Below are 16,119 nucleotides of genomic sequence, written 5' to 3' on the forward strand. Positions count from 1 at the left end.
CCCTCCATTCCTTGATCTCCATCTTGGAATTGCCCAACTCTCTCAGTGGAGTCACTGAGGCTCCAGAGATGCCAACCCTGTCATCTGAGTGAGCACTCAATTAGGCGGCCTCACTGGGGTAGGTGCAGGCCAGGGACTGCAATTTGGTTCAAATGTCAGGCTCCCAAAGACAATGAGGAAATCCAGTCCCAGTGAAACTGGCAGTTAGCAGTGTGTAAACTTTCCCAAAGTGAAAGACATCAGAGTGCGATGAAACCTTTGCCTGTTTATCCAGCAAATAAAGATGGGCAACCTGTTTGCTCAGAGTTCTGCCTGGTTTTGATGTGTGGTAACATCATTGGTGTGTTTGTGAAGATGGCACCTATCTGATATCACAAACTAAAAACATTTTAGAAATACGGAGAAATCAGAGAAGCTGATCAGATCTGTTATATGATATCACTGTAGATTTCAACCAGTGGAAAATGGCATTTTAATTACAAAATATTAGCTCCTAATTTAATTGGCTGTGGATGGGGTTTTGTCCATTGTCTGCAAGAAATTCAAATTCAGACTAGTCGTTTGTGATTAATTACGTCAAATTCAATTATTATAGTAAGTCTCAGAGGATAGTTTTCCTCTCACTCATTACTGTGTATAATTTTTAAATGAGGTATAAAATACTGCAGCAGATCTCTTTCGTTTGTGGGCCGAAGCCATCTGTCTTTATATCTGGCAAACATTAGGAGCCTCCTTTTGCATCAGCTGCATGAGAGAGTATATGAATGCACGTCACATACAATCAGTATTTTTTACATTCTATTTCTTACAACAGAAAATGCTGCAGCCTTGGATGAGATGTTGAGGGAGTACGAGAGGAAGGAAGGAGTCACCAAGGACAACATGGCAGAAATCACCAACAAGAATGTGTCAGACAAGTAAGTTTTTTTTCACACATGTTAAAATCTGGGGTCAAAGGTCACTGACTGCCATTTAAATCTATCCCTGGAGATTTCGTCCTCACTTGGCATTCCAAGCCTGGTGATTATTTAGGTAGATGAACTCTTAAAACATTTGGAAAACTATTCACTATTACAAGGTGGGCACTTCAAGTATTTCAAATGGTTAATCACTTCTGAACACAATAGCTGCTTACGTTACCATCGGGAATGTTTTTGTTTACCAGAACCATTCCTGGTTGCTTTTGTTGACTGAAGCACACCAGGTGAGATTGTTCTGAGATCAGTGGAGTGCAGCAAATGTGGCAGTAAACCCAGACAATTCAGACTCTGGGAAGGAAGTTATCCAGATGTTGCTGCCCTTGGCTAATACAGACCCAGGAAAATCTCCCCTCAATGAGGGAGCCAGGCCAACACATATTCAACAGAGAAAGGACCTTCCATTACAGGGTGTAGAACACAAAGTCAAGCATAGCTTGAGAAAAGTGGTTTCATTTCTATTAGATTACAGTGTGGAAACAGGCCCTTCGGCCCAACAAGTCCACACCGACCCGCCGAAGCGAAACCCACCCATACCCCTACATTTACCCCTTACCTAACACTACAGGCAACTTAGTATGGCCAATTCACCTGACCCTGCACATCTTTGGATGGTGGGAGGAAACCGGAGCACCCGGAGGAAACCCACGCAGACACGGGGAGAACGTGCAAACTCCACACAGTCAGTCGCCTGAGGCGGGAACTGAACCTGGGTCTCTGGCGCTGTACCATTCACACGCTCAGCAGAAATCCTTGGAGTTGGTGCAAACAGACAAAAAAGCATCTGTTAGGTCACAGTGAAACTTTATAGTCGAGAGTGTGGTGCTGGAAAAATACAGCAGGTCAGGCAGCATTCAAGGAGCAGTAGAGACGACGTGTCAAGCAAAAGCCCTTCATCAGGAAGAGCTTTTGCCTGAAACGTCACTCTCCTGCTCCTCGGATGCTGCCTGACCTGCTCTGCTTTTCCAGCACCACGCGCTCAACTCTAATCTACAGCATCTGCAGTCCTCACTTTCATCTAGTGAAACTTTATAGCTCAATCTGAATTCGAAGCAGAACTCCCCCACTCACTGGGCCTGAGTTTGCAACATGTTACAAACATCCAGGCAATTGAGACCCCGATTTCTTTTTCATGAAATAGTTGATTGTTAAAAAATGCTTGTTTTGCTTTCAAACCCCGTTCATTCAAGCAGGTTGTTGTCTCTAAAGTCAGTAGCAGCATTTTGGTGATGAATTATTGAACACATAAACCAACCACCCAGTCACACCACAACCTGGATCGTTTGCAGTCCATGTGTCTCTGGTGACCTTGGCACAGAGCACGGGTGTGTGAGTTACTTGGAGAATGGAAAGTTATATTTAATGGCTGGCAGCCAGCCACCTGTATGTATTACTGGATGCAGATGCACTTGACTTAGATGGAGCATGCATTGATGAACTCTATTTCCATTCATTATCATTAGTTGCTGGGTGTTTCTGAACAATGCACTAAAAGAATTTTTGTGTGCAAGGATTTTGTGTATAAAGATTCCCGTGGCAGTTTTCCCCGGTGTCCTATTAATTTAAAGACAATTCCCTCAGCAGTTTGATCATTCAGCTCCTAAATCCTATTGTCGGTCATTGATAGCAACATGTTGTTCCCCATCTTAAATGCTTTCCCCTTTGTCTGAAAATTGACTTGAAATCCAAAGCCATGTGGATAATCAGTCAGTTGACTTCAGACAGTTCTTTAGCAACTGACTTGATGATGTAATCAACACAGATCAATCAAAAACTTGACCTGGGATCATCCTGTCTTACAAATGTTTATCAGATCCACATTCAAGTTTTTTCCCTCTTATTTTATGTTGTTTTATTCTCTCTTATTTGGGGTGGCTCAGTGGTTAGCCACTCAGTGCCTCATAGCACCAGGAACTCAGGTTCAGTTACACCCTCAGATGACTGTGTGCAGTTTACACGTTGTCCCCGTGTCAGTGTGGGTTTCCGCTGGGTGCTCCAGTTTCCTCCCACAGTCCAATGATATGCAGTTTAGATGGAAAGGCCATGCTAAATTGCCTTGTAGTATCTAGAGGTGTGTGTAGACTAGGTGGATTAGGAATGGTAATTCAGGGTGGAGGAGTGGGTCTGGGTGGGATGCTGTTTGGAGAGTCAGTGCAGACTCAATGAGTTAAATGGATCTGCAGGGATTCTGTTTAGTAGATTTGTAATCAATGAGTCATTTTATGACTGCAGAAAGACAAGAAATTGTTAATCATATTTCTTTACATCAATTTCATTTCAAATCAGTTCTTGCTGGTGAGACATTGTCCTTGCTTATTCAGTGAAATCTTTCTGCAAATTACTGTCCTGTTCTTCGCTGGTCCTTTTGTACTGAATCATTGACATGAATGTTGTTGAGTCTTTTCCCTGTTCAGAATCAAGTCATTTGTATGTCTAGCCCTGGTTTCACTTGTGTCTGTTGCGCTTATTGATAACTTATTGATGCAGGGTTTTGAAGAATGAGAGGAGTTCAAACTGATTGACAACATAGATGTAAAGAGGATGTGTGCTCTTGTGAGGCAGTCTAGAATGAGAGGTCAGAGTTTTAGGAGAAGGGGTAATGGACTTAAAACAGAGATGAAGAGAAATTACTTCTCTCAACGGATCCTGAATCCGTGGAATTCACTATCCAGAGTGCAGTGGATGCTAGGACATAGAGCAAATTGATGAGATAGTAATGGATTAAAGGGTTATGGAGAGCTGTCAGGAAAGTGCAGTTGAGGTCAAGATGAGATCAGCCATGATTACATCAAATGGTGGAGCGGTCTTGAGCGGCTGAATTACCTACTCCTGCTCCTAGTTCTTATATCCTATGTAGTAATCACCTTTTTTCATTGATCAAATTCAAAATACCGAAATGCTCATACACTGCAAAATTAAATTGGTCAATAGTAACTGACAAGCTGGAAAACCTATCCTGTTTTGAGGAACGAAAAGGTGTAGGTTAAACATCAGATTTAAAAAGGGTAAGGCAAAGGAATTTTTCTTATGAACTAATAGTCTGAAATAGTCACTGTGTGAGCACATGGATTGAATGGGATAAGAATATTAGACCACAAAAATTCTTCTATGAAGTCATTTATTAGAAGCATTCATTGTATTCAACTGATTTCATTCAATTCATTTGCCTCCATCCACACAGTGGTTAGCACTGCTGCCTCACAGCACCAGGGTCCCAGGTTCAATTCCAGCCACGGGTGACTGTGTGGAGTTTGTACATTCTCCCTGTGTCTGCATGGGTTTCCTCCGGGTGCTCCGGTTTCCTCCCACAATCCAAAGATGTGCAGGTCAGGTGAATTGGCCATGCTAAATTGCCCATAGTGTTAGGTGCACTAGTCAGAGGGAAAATGGGTCTGGGTGGGTTACTCTTCGGAGGGTCAGTGTGGACTGGTTGGGTCGAAAGGGCCTGTTTCCACACTGTTGAGAATCTAATCTAAACCTTGCAAATATGAAATACAAATATATTCTCACAATTATTATGCTTATAAACATTATTTGACCAAAGCAAAATCACCAGGAATTTACTGTCAATTTGGCTTGTTTGCAGTTTGATTAGGTTTACAGTTTTTAGTATATGATTTCAAATCATTTTCTGCACCCTCAGTGCTACTCTCTCAATTGTCAGCATTGATATCTATATTTACACCTCTTTCCTCAATGTTTGTTAATATTATGAATATTTTATCAATGTTAAAAGAAACACCTGTAGTATCACACTGTACATTTCCATTGTCACTGTCTGCTTTTCCAGTCTTTGTTTTGTACCTTTAAATACTCAATGACCACTTCGGTATTTCTTCCTTCTTGAGCCAAAGTAGAGATTTCTTGGCAGTGCTGCTTAAATACTTTATTTTCTGATGTTTTTCAAAAAAAAGTTTTGATTTTGTTCATGTAGCCCAATGAATATATAATGGCTCAAGTGGCACAATGGAAGATGACAATTGTACTTGTCCGTTTGTGCAAAATATTGAAGGTGTCTGCTGTTTGTCCACTTTGTTGCACCACAATATTCACATATTTCAGACCTGCTGCTAATTTCACATCTGACTCCCATTATAAAGAGAATCAAAAGCCTCTGTTTCTTGCAAATAACACTTGTGGCTTTCTGTCAGACTCTTGCCTTCTTGTTCTCGCCTCTTCATCAGATTTTTGAATGGACCTCTCATTGTTAATTCTGATCTCCCTCTGTCTCTCTGCACCTTCCCTGCGGCTGTAACACTGTATTCTGCACTCCGTTCTGCTACTTTGATGTAATTTGTATGGTACGATCTGATCTGCCTGTATAGCACGCAAAACAATACTTTTCCCTGTATATTGGTGCATGTAACAACAATAAATCAATCAATCAGTTAATCAATCAATCATCATCTCTGGTTTGTGTGTGCTGCCTGTAATGTTCTCTTACCGGGTCATAACATGCAATGCAACAAATTAATTATGAGGAAAAAGCAAATTAAATTTGGAAGAAAGTTTTAGATATATGATGTCAAATCATACACACATGTAAATCAGGAGCAGCAATAGCCTGTTCAGCCCCTCGAGCCTATTCTGTCATTCAATAAGATTAATGACTGATCTGATCTGATTTGCATTCCCACATACTATGGATAGCCTTTTATCCCTTCTTGGATCTTGTGGTTTAAAGATGGTTAGAGTGTGTCTGAGTATCAAATTGGATCACATTGTATTGTCAGCAGGGATACAAGAGGAGGGTTGCAGGATTCCTGGCTAGAAAACAAAGACCACTAACCCATTCCCCCCCAACTATTAAATCCCAACACTAACATGCCCCTCAATCCAAAAGTATCATCCTGGCAAGTTAGGTTGAAATTGGCCCATATACATTAGAGGAGTTTACCAGCAAGTGAATGCAATAGGAGACAAGCATTTCACATTTACATACATACAGATTTATATCTTATAAAACCCCAATGTTCTTTTGGCACAGTGGTTATTATCAGGATTTATTCATGAAGTCCCTTCTCTAGCCCCAACGTTACCCCAGTCTACCTACCTCAGTGTTCAGTGCCCAAGCTATTAGAATTTACTGGTATAACTAATGGTTTTCTCCTCCTCATTACTTTGTCCCCAGGTTTGCTCCCTTGTTAACCTTTCCCAAACTCTGCAAACACCATCATGTTCACACTGTGCAGACCTCAGCAACCCTGCTGGGATCCAGCTGTACCCGCTGCAGTCAAAAGAAGTGGCCAGAGCTTCTGATGAATCCAACTGTCCGGAACGCCACAAAACCTGTCAGGATGGGAACACGGAATAGTAGGTCTGGTGAGATCACCATCTTATCTATCGGCAGGTAAGCAGCTTGCTGCTGTGAATGCTATCTTCTGATTGCATTGGTTTTGGAGAAAATCTGTGATTTCTCTCTTGCGTGAAGATTAATATGTTATTTCACAGTGAAAGTACAATTGGTGTGTTATGTGTCAATCACGTGGACCTGAATTTTACAGCACAGGAACAGGCCACTTGGCTGCACTTGTCTGTGTTAGTGTTAATACTCCACATGACTCCAATAATTCTTCAGAAAGTTCTCTTGCGCTTGTTAGGTTCTGTTAATTAGATGTATCCTATTTCTGCACCTCTTCTCTCACCAGCTGACTCCTTTCTTTCCTGAAGTCACTGTTTCTAGTTGAGGTATGTTTTCACAGGAGTCGGCTGCTCTCCTTGTGCGCGCACACACACCACGATGGCTCAGTGGTTAGCAGTGCTGCCTCACAGTGGCAGAGACTCAGGTGACTGTCTGTGTGGAGTTTGTATGTTCTCCCCGTGTCTGCGTGGGTTTGCTCCGGTTGACTCCCACAATCCAAAGATGTGCAGGTTAGGTGAATTGGCAATGATAAATTGCCCAAAGTGTTAGGTGCATTAGTCAGAGGGAAATGGGTCTGGGTGGGTTATTCTTCGGTGGGTCAGTGTGGACTTGTTGTACCGAACGGCCTGTTTCCAGACTGTAGATAATCCAATCTTAAAAAAAAGGATATGTACTGTCTATCTGGAATTACTTACATTAACACAGCATCCCAATATCAAGAAATACTTGAAGTTGGACAAAATATACCTTTGGACATACATACCTTTGATTATATACAAATTAATTCATTCATCTTTCTTCTTCCTGAAACATATATACCAGTTTCTAAATATCATCTCAAAATAATCACCTTCCTCCAAAGGCAGCAATTTCAAAAAATAACTACTCAGACTCGGTGTAAGTTGTATTTCTGTTATGCAAAGTTGTCAGACTAATATGTCACTGATCAGGGAATTTCCCATTTTATGGTTTGGATTTTACGTGCTTCAGTCAGTGGGTTTGAGGGTATGGAGGGGTCATGTTAAATCCAGTGGGCACTCTGCCTGCTGCTAACCCCACTGTAATTATACCAGTGATGGGAATGACATTTGACAATCTGACTACCAATTGAGGCACTTAAGTGGGCAATTAAGGCAGGCACTTAACTTGCAACCTGAGACATCCATATTAAGTGGCCAATCTGATATGTTTACCCATTGGACTCTGAAGGAGTAACCTCCCTTACCCAGGTTGTCCATGGTTTCTTGAATGCTTACACTCAAATCCTCAATGGCCTTCAAATACTTGAAAAGTTCTCATCCATAGTTGCCTGACTGCAGTTTCCGCTAGTGGACATTACTCCCACTAATGCTACTGGTATATTAACTTTTAAAAAATTTGGTCTTTATTGTCTATCCTTATAAGATAATGATGAGTTGCCTTTTAGAACCGCTGCAGTCCATTTTGTTTTGGTAGACTCACAATGCCATTTGGAGTTTCTGGACTTTGACCCAGCAACACTGAGGGAATAGCAATCTATTTCCAGATGCTGCCTGATCTGCTGAGTTTCTTCAGCATTTTCTGTTTTTATTTTAGATTTCCAGCCCCCGCAATATTTTGCTTTTATTTAGATGATGAGCTTTCACCTTGTGATTGGAATTGGATCATTCTGTGTTTGCAGAAAACAAACTTTATACACCAAGAATAAGACTTCCTGCATGTAAATAAAATAGATAATTGCATTTGTTTAGATGTTTGATGAACAGAATTCTAGAATAACCCCAAATCAAAGTCGTACTGGACGTTAGTTAATTTTTCACAATAACACTTCTGCATTTTCAATGTTTCTGTAACAGATTCCGTGTGGCTCAAATTCCTGAGCAGAAGCAGAATTTAATCGATGAGCAAGTCCTACCTGCGTTAAAGGGCTCTGATTCAATCGAAACATCGTGTAATGAGCCCGTGGATCGTAAATCTCTGCTGGGCAGTGTCTTTATAAAATGCCCAAAAGATCAGCAAGAGGTAAGAACTGAGAAACTCTGTGCTACTTGGGTTCCAGCTAAGTGCAAGTCTGGATTAAATATACAACTTTGAGTCTCTGACTCTTTGATTTCAACCCACGACTTTGAACAGCTCTTCACCCTGTTGTACTTAAAAGAATCTGGACTGCCTTTGCAGAGAAGCAGCAAAGACACAATGGGTGGAAAGGCCTCTATATGTACTGTAACCATTCTTGATTGTGTGATTTGATCAGCCAGGCAAACTTTTATTATGCTTCTAGCAACCTCACTGGAGGCTCAGCATTTTGCATTGTGTAATTTGCAAATGCATGTCTTAGTTTATTTTTAATATGCAAAAGTGCAAGGTACAGGATAAGACCTGTAGGAGTACATAAATGGAACTGTGAAAAAAATCAAAACCATTGGCTAAAGACTGAATTGCTTTTAAGTAAGAAGCAAAAGGATGACATGGACTTCTGTACACATCTAATATTGATTGCTACATCTGAAAGATATACATGGAAGTTATTCATAAAGAGAGATAAATGCTGCTGAGAAGGATAGGAGATTAACTACTCCAATGCCTCAGCAATGTTTAAACTGAAGATGCTCACAGCAGGTATGTCCTGTGATGTGGAGAAGGAAATCTTCCACATGACTGGCTTATGACTTGGCAGGGACTGTACTGAGATAGGGAGCCGCATGCTGGCAGTCTGCTATTTAAGGAAATTGCAAATTATGGGAGTGTGGGAGATACTCTGAGGTTGGGGAAGATCCTATTTCTTTTGGAAGACAGCCCTAACTGGGCCCTGGATTGGTGTAATTACTTGCTTCACTGGAGCAGATTGCCAGATCCTTCCCTTCCTGAGCCAGGAAGCTCTCTCCAGAGGCAGCAACTCCATGCTATTTTTCTGGTTTTTCTGCTTCCAACCCCATTGTCCACAGGGTCAGGAAAATTCAGTCTGTGTTCTCTGCAATACCACTATAGTTATGTAATCACTACACTGCCAAGCCCAAATTGATAGAAAGAAAATTACTTTGCCAAGCTTAAATTCTTTTGCAGACAAGTTTCAACTATTAACCATTGCCAGAAATAATCTTGATCCACAAACATATCAAGAAAACCACAGAGAAATCCGTTATTGATGTCAGATGGGATATAAATATAATTTTCTAAATTAAGTATTCACTGCACGAGCACTGAATCTTTTTGATAAGGGCTGACTCTCTTAGAGAAAACAGCAAGGGCACTTCCCATGGATAATTGGAGTAAGGCAATAAATGCTGGCCCAGCAAGCAACACCCACTTCCCATGAATGATTAAAAAAAAATCAGTGCTGAAGTCGTCATTTTTGTCCTAAATCTTGCTGGTTTCTCCATTTAATATCTAATCATCTTGTTTTGTCACTTGTTTTCAAATCCACTTGAGCAAAGAGTTCTGTCATCAATTTTCAAGCCTTGTAAACTATAACATTTTAATTAAGTAGGTTGTATAATTTTCAGATTGTATCCAGTGATCACCACTTTCATTAGTTTAATGAAGCTGATATAAAATGGGACCCTTTATAATGGGAATGCCGTTGGTTTTTAGCTCTGGGAAGCAAACGAAAGAATCATAGATTCACACATTGCAGAAAAAGCCCTTCAGCCCATCAGGTCTGCACCGATATTAGTACAAAGAAAGGTGCACTAATCCCAATTTCCTGCGCATGTCCCATAAACTTGAATGTTGTGGTATTTGATGTCACAGTCATTCAAGTGGCCCAAACTAAATTAGCAATCTGGGAAAAAACAGAGTGACGTTAGTGAAAGTATTGACCAATTGTAGAGTGCACTTCTCAAATTAGTAGTAAAAACAGAACACAACATGTTTTTGCCCACAAAGCAGCACAATTTAAATAAATGGAGAGTATAACAGGGAATGCCTTGAGTTCAATAATGCAGTTTAGACTCTGTCATGGCAAATTGCATTGCTTACCTCCTATTTTTTCCATAATCCAAGCAATTTACTGGCTCACATAAGTTTATCGTTTCATTTTTATTTAGCTGATGGAGTCAGACAAATGGGAAATGAGGGGCCAGATTTTCAAATTGCTCTGGAAGCAAGATTGGAGGTGGCCTGGCAGAAAAACATCTTCCCATAGGCAGCGGTTGGCAATTGAAATGATTGACAGGCTCTTCACCCTGGCCAACCATAATTTTTCTGTGTGGGAGACAGACTACTCAATTTGGTCAAAGTATGGCCAGTGAAACCAGGAACCCTTCCAAATAGGAGCAGTTCACTCAAATAAGGTCATCCCTACCTCACCAACCCACCACGACCACGATCCACCCACCCACCCACCTTTGTGACCACCAGTCTGGCTATGGTGGCTATTTTTATTTGGAACATATTTGAAAGTGCTGAGAGGATGCCCCAATTTTGAGATTCCTGTCCTGCCCTGATCCTCCTATGGTGGGCCAGCTCCTGTCTTGGGATTTTTTACATTCATTCACAGGATTTTGCTGTCACTGGCTAGGCCAGCATTCACTGCCCATCCTTAACTACAAGAGGGCAGTTGAGAGTCAACCCCTTGCTGTGGATCTGGAGTCACATGTAGGCCAGATCAGGTAAGAATGGCAGTTTCCTTTCTAAAAGACAGTAGTAAACCAGATGGGTTTTTCCTGACAATCGACACTGGTTTCATGGTCATCATTCGACTCCTAATTCCAGACTTTTATTGAATTCAAATTCCACCATCTGTCATGGCAGGATTTGAACCCAGGTCCCAGAACATTACTTGGGTCTCGAATTCACTAGTCTAGCAAAATGCCATCAGACCACTGCCTTCCCAAAGGAGGAGGGTCTTCAGGAGCCCCTATTGGTTCTCCCGCATCAAAATCCAGCCCACCATCATGAACTGGGTGACAAATGTGGCCTCTGGCTGTTCCATGGAAAATCAGGCTGTTTCCAACATAGTGCAGGCTCAGCATCCTCTTTTGATTCCAATACCAGGGTCCTAATTCACAGCAAATCCTTCCTGAGGTAATTACTTACTGCTGAGAGAAAGTGCTGTGAAAGCACAAGTTTCTCTAAGTGTTAATGAGAAAACTCAGGTCCACTATCACCCTCCCAAAACTGCACAGGTTTTTAAAGATATATGTGCTTTGACCATGTGCTGTCAATGTACACTTTAATGACAATCAAACATAGGTCCTTGCAAAAGGGTGGCTACTTTTTGGAATTTAGTTAAATATTGTTTATAAAATAATAGCTCACACTGAATGCTTTCCCTGAGAAGTAAAGTCACCAAAGTCTCAACAGAACATATGGCTGCACTCTCATTAGAGAGAGATGACTGGTGGGTGATTTAACTTGAGGATCACCACACCTCAAGCAAGGGGAGAGGTTGAGAAGGAGTGTCCCTCAGGTTAACCTCAGGTGGTGTGGGAATCAAACCCACGCTGTTAGTGTTACTCTGCATCACACACACCAGCCATCCAGCCAACTGAGCTAACTGACCCCCAAAATAATTTGTTATGAAATATCGATATACATTTTATGCCTGTTATCATTGTCTGTTAAGGGTATGGAAATATTTAATGCTGTTTAAGTTGTCTGAAATGGAAAATCATGGTTAAAGATTACTTAATCCTTAATATATTGGCTTACATATTTTTAAAAACAAACTGCAATTTATCTTATTTTTCTTCCAATATTGGACCTCTCATTCCATTTTAAGGAATTAAGGTCAGCTGGTTGATATTGCAAAATGTGTTCTCTCACAATGCTAACCATTCAAAGTGTACGCAGCAGCGAGAAATAGTTTTGAGAGTCTGGGGCCTCTCCCAATAACCTGCTATCTTTAGAATTTCAACAGTAAATTTAACCCCAAACTAATTGATATCAAGATTAACAAATGGTCAAGTATTCAAAATAGACAATTGGAAAGTTATCAACACTTTTTGTCTGCCATTGTACTTACATGGAATATCTAAAGTGAGGAAGAACAAGCTGCATGTTGGAAGTGAATTATATTTTGCAGAAATAAACATGACTTTGTTCTGAATTCTGTGGTGTTTTCATTAAACTAACTGTGGCAGGAAGCTACCCAGGTTCAATTCAAAGACACAAAAAGCATCCTTCACAGCTTCAGCAGATGACCAGTCTAACTGAAACATAAAAGCAATTCAAAGGGGATCTGGTCCATAAATTAGTGATAATAGTCTTAAAGATTATTGTTACCAATCAAATTTAAAATGCCTTTCTTTTTTGAAATAGGTTGGTGACTGAGTTTGTTGCAGATGGTGAAGAGATTCGCAAGTCGCTTGAATGTCAGTTGAAGCACCAGTGGGATGTACATCTCTTGTTCGAAGATTATCAAACATACAATCTTCTTCCAAATGTTCTATACTATATGTGGCAAAATGAGAGGATGTAGGATTAATCCATATGCTGGCTGGGAACTTGCAAATAAAGCCCAGTGTAAAGATGAGCGCAACTCATTTTTAAAGTTGAGTCTCCAAGGACAATCTCAGCTGAAATATCCAACCTCTGAAACACTACACACTGCCTGTTAGTTTACATCCTTTGTACCTCCTTTTTAAACTCTTTAATTTGTCCCTTGGAGAAAACTAAAGTTACAAACTTAAACCACAGCTTTCAGTGAAGCTTTCATCAGGTTTTTTACTTTGCATAGAGGATCCACTTGATGACAAAGTTGTACGTCCACTTTTTTTAAAAACTTGCCGTTTGAGGGCAAACAGAGCCATCTTGTGGAACTGAATCTAAACTGCTTCCTACTATACTACTGAGCCACACAGTGAATAAGGTTAAGGCTTGCTATTTTTATGACCTAAACGTTGTAATGATAATAATGAGAAACCAGAGAAATTGTAATTAATTCTTATTTTTAAAAAATGTGTTCTAATTCGACATCAACACAAGACAGAATTTTGAATTTTCACAGTATATGTTCAACTACTGATTAAAGGAGAGTCACCACTAACTAATTTCTTTTTAAAAAATACTATTTTTCAAACCCTCTCAAGGTATTGGCATAAATCATAGGAAAAGTATTATTTAAAAGCTTAACCCAGTCATTATTATAACATGCAAAGTTTTAAAGTGTTAAAGACAAAAACCAACACTATTAGGAAAACAAAATAAATTCTCTAATATGGTCAAAATGGTTAGAGCTTTCTCGACTGCCCAATTTCTCTGTAAATTATACAATTAAAAAAGGATTGTAATATATCATAGCAATAATATATCTTTTTAAAGATATAATGAAAAATGCATAGTAGCTACCTTCACAAGTAGATTGTTGCTACGTAGCGTACCTCGTATGTCATTTTCCCTCTTTCTAAAACGGACGGTTTTTAAAACCATTTTCAATTTGGAGTTTCCTGTGTATTGACTGTGCGCACCTTTTTTGCTAACTCACTGCTAGTTGTCAAGAGCGTGACTTCTGTTGAATGTTACAACAGCTGTGTTCCCTCAATCGGAAGCTGGCATTTCACGAAGTGCAGATCTGCAATCTGTTTAACTTGCGTCGAGTTCATTGTGTTTTCACTGTAAAATGCTAACTTCTGAGAAGGGGAAAGAAGGAAAAGAGTCTTTGCTAAACTGTTAGACTAGAAGGCACACATATTACCTATGAAAACAGGCGTGGTACTTTTGGTTTATCCCTATGTACAATTGATGTTACAGAATGGTGGTATGACACCATATCAGTAGGAGTCAATACAGTCATAGAAATATACTGCCTGAATCCTAACTGTAGTAAAGATTTATCAGCTGGAGACATTCAGTTACCCGTGTCTTGCACAGAAGAGGTAATATAAGGTGACACCCAGCATTGGAATGATCATGACATGTTGTTTCATCAGTTTGCGGTTCCATGTCAGTCGTGAGGAGGTTCTAGCCAGAGATGCAGACATTACCCACCTGACTTAAGCCTTGAGCTGTGAAGAGATAATGGTGATGGCTATACCACCAGCCCAAAACAAGAATTATGATACAAACCAACTATTAAATAAAAATAGAATTGTATGGCATTATAGCCCTGAATCACTGGAAGTGGAATTCGGTGGATCCCACAATACCAAAGCAGAATTGTTTCCACTGATTCTGGGAAATTGCGTTGGTGAGTGTAAACATAACAATTCTTCTTTCTTCAAAGAAAATTCTGTTTTTAAAGTAGTGGTAACTATAGTGTGGAACTAACTAGACTATCCTTTGAAACTTGAGAACATTAAAAATCAATCCACATTGTCCAATAAAGGATGGTTGCATTGGGTGACTTATGTGGCATTTTTCCAATCACCTTTAGTGTTATCAGTAGGTTTGATGGTTGGGGAAGCACAATCGTTTTAAGAATTGTGTATCTTTGTTTGTAATGAATTCAGTTGACTGAATAATCAGTTAGGAACTGAAGAATTACTGAAGCCTATACTATTACCAACAACAACCTGGGTTCCACTGACATTATCATCTAATCTATCTTCTGCAGTTGAATGTGTGGAATACTGCCCAGGGGAAGGGGCTTGCAGGGCAGTTTGGTTAACTCTTATCCTGTAGTGACAGCTATTGTTCTTTTCTGGACACAATAGTACCAGTCATAGTTTGAGCAGCTACACTCATTCCTCTGTAACTAGTGCTAGGGATTCTAAAAGTCATTTTGTAAGATTATTAATATACTTATCTGAAATTTAAAGAAGGGTCTGTCAGGTGTAATAACAGCATGCATCTCTTGATTCTATTCCCCCTTTCCAATGCCTGCTTGCAGCATTTTAATTCTGGGTGAAAATTAGTTTACATGTTGCTGCTTTTTACATTTTTGTTTTGATAAATATTTTGCAGTTTAATTTATTCTTTGTCATTTACTTTTATTTGAACTTTCTGTAAAGTATTGACAAGTGAATGCACTGATTAAAAAAAAAATCCTTGTGTCATTTGTTGGTTGTATTTATTTGTGTTTGGTTATGTTGCAGGATTTGTATTATATGATTCATCCAATAAACTAAAGTTTGTTCCTGAGTCTCATGGTGATTAGTACATAAGAAAAGTGTTGCAGATGCTGGTAATGTGAAATAAAGAAAAAAACAAAGTATTGGAGATCATCAGGACTGGCATATCTTAACATTTTTAGTTTAATATGACTTTTCAGAAATATGGAAGATGATTTAGTTTGTTATAGACCAGACCAAACTCCTCAAAATATATTAAGAAGATAGCCTTTTCCTTATTTTGAAGGTAAATGTCAGGTATTGCATTCTGGATGCAATTTAATTGGTCAAACTACCAGATTTGAAGCAAAACACACTTTATTCATACACTTTAGTTAAAATAGAACAAAAGAATAAAGAAAAGAATTTGGCTTAGTTGTAACTCTATTGGAAAACTTAGCAGAATAATAGATTAGTGACTAAACATTGACTGTTCCAATATAGAAACATCCCATAAACAGACATTGGCAAAATTCTGAAAACAGATTATCTCACGTACAACTTCAGCAACAGGAAGAGAATGCCCAGCTTTTGGTTGAGGAAAAAAAAATGGTTTCCACTTCTTCAAGACTCAGCAGCATCTGCCGCTGTAAAAATAAGAAACTAAAAATCCTGGTTCTGTGAGAGCTTGACCACACCCATTCAGACAGCTTCTATTGTTCTAACTTAAAAAAATCTCAAGGCCTCACAAGCTGTTTACTAGCTTTCCAAATAGACAGCTTTGTCTTAAAACCTCTCTTTTAAAAAGGAGTCATAGAGATGTACAGCATGGAAACAGACCCTTCGGTCCAACCCGTCCATGCCGACCAGA

At 39.6% G+C, this 16,119-nt stretch overlaps 1 protein-coding gene across 3 annotated transcripts in view; it reads left to right on the plus strand.

Moving 5' to 3' along the window:
* Positions 1-15,339, plus strand: part of relt (RELT TNF receptor) — a 71,209-nt gene extending 55,870 nt beyond the window's left edge. For all 3 annotated transcript variants that reach the window (XM_043692182.1, XM_043692180.1, XM_043692183.1), the window contains 4 exons: positions 815-917; positions 6,109-6,327; positions 8,175-8,340; positions 12,580-15,339. In XM_043692182.1, the coding sequence (XP_043548117.1) occupies positions 815-917; positions 6,109-6,327; positions 8,175-8,340; positions 12,580-12,591 (500 nt within the window). In that variant the 3' untranslated portion in view covers positions 12,592-15,339. The remainder of the gene's footprint in view (positions 1-814; positions 918-6,108; positions 6,328-8,174; positions 8,341-12,579) is intronic.
* The last annotated feature ends 780 nt before the right edge of the window (positions 15,340-16,119 follow it).

Source organism: Chiloscyllium plagiosum, chromosome 6, assembly GCF_004010195.1.
Source record: "Chiloscyllium plagiosum isolate BGI_BamShark_2017 chromosome 6, ASM401019v2, whole genome shotgun sequence".
Classification (NCBI taxonomy): Eukaryota; Metazoa; Chordata; class Chondrichthyes; order Orectolobiformes; family Hemiscylliidae; genus Chiloscyllium; species Chiloscyllium plagiosum.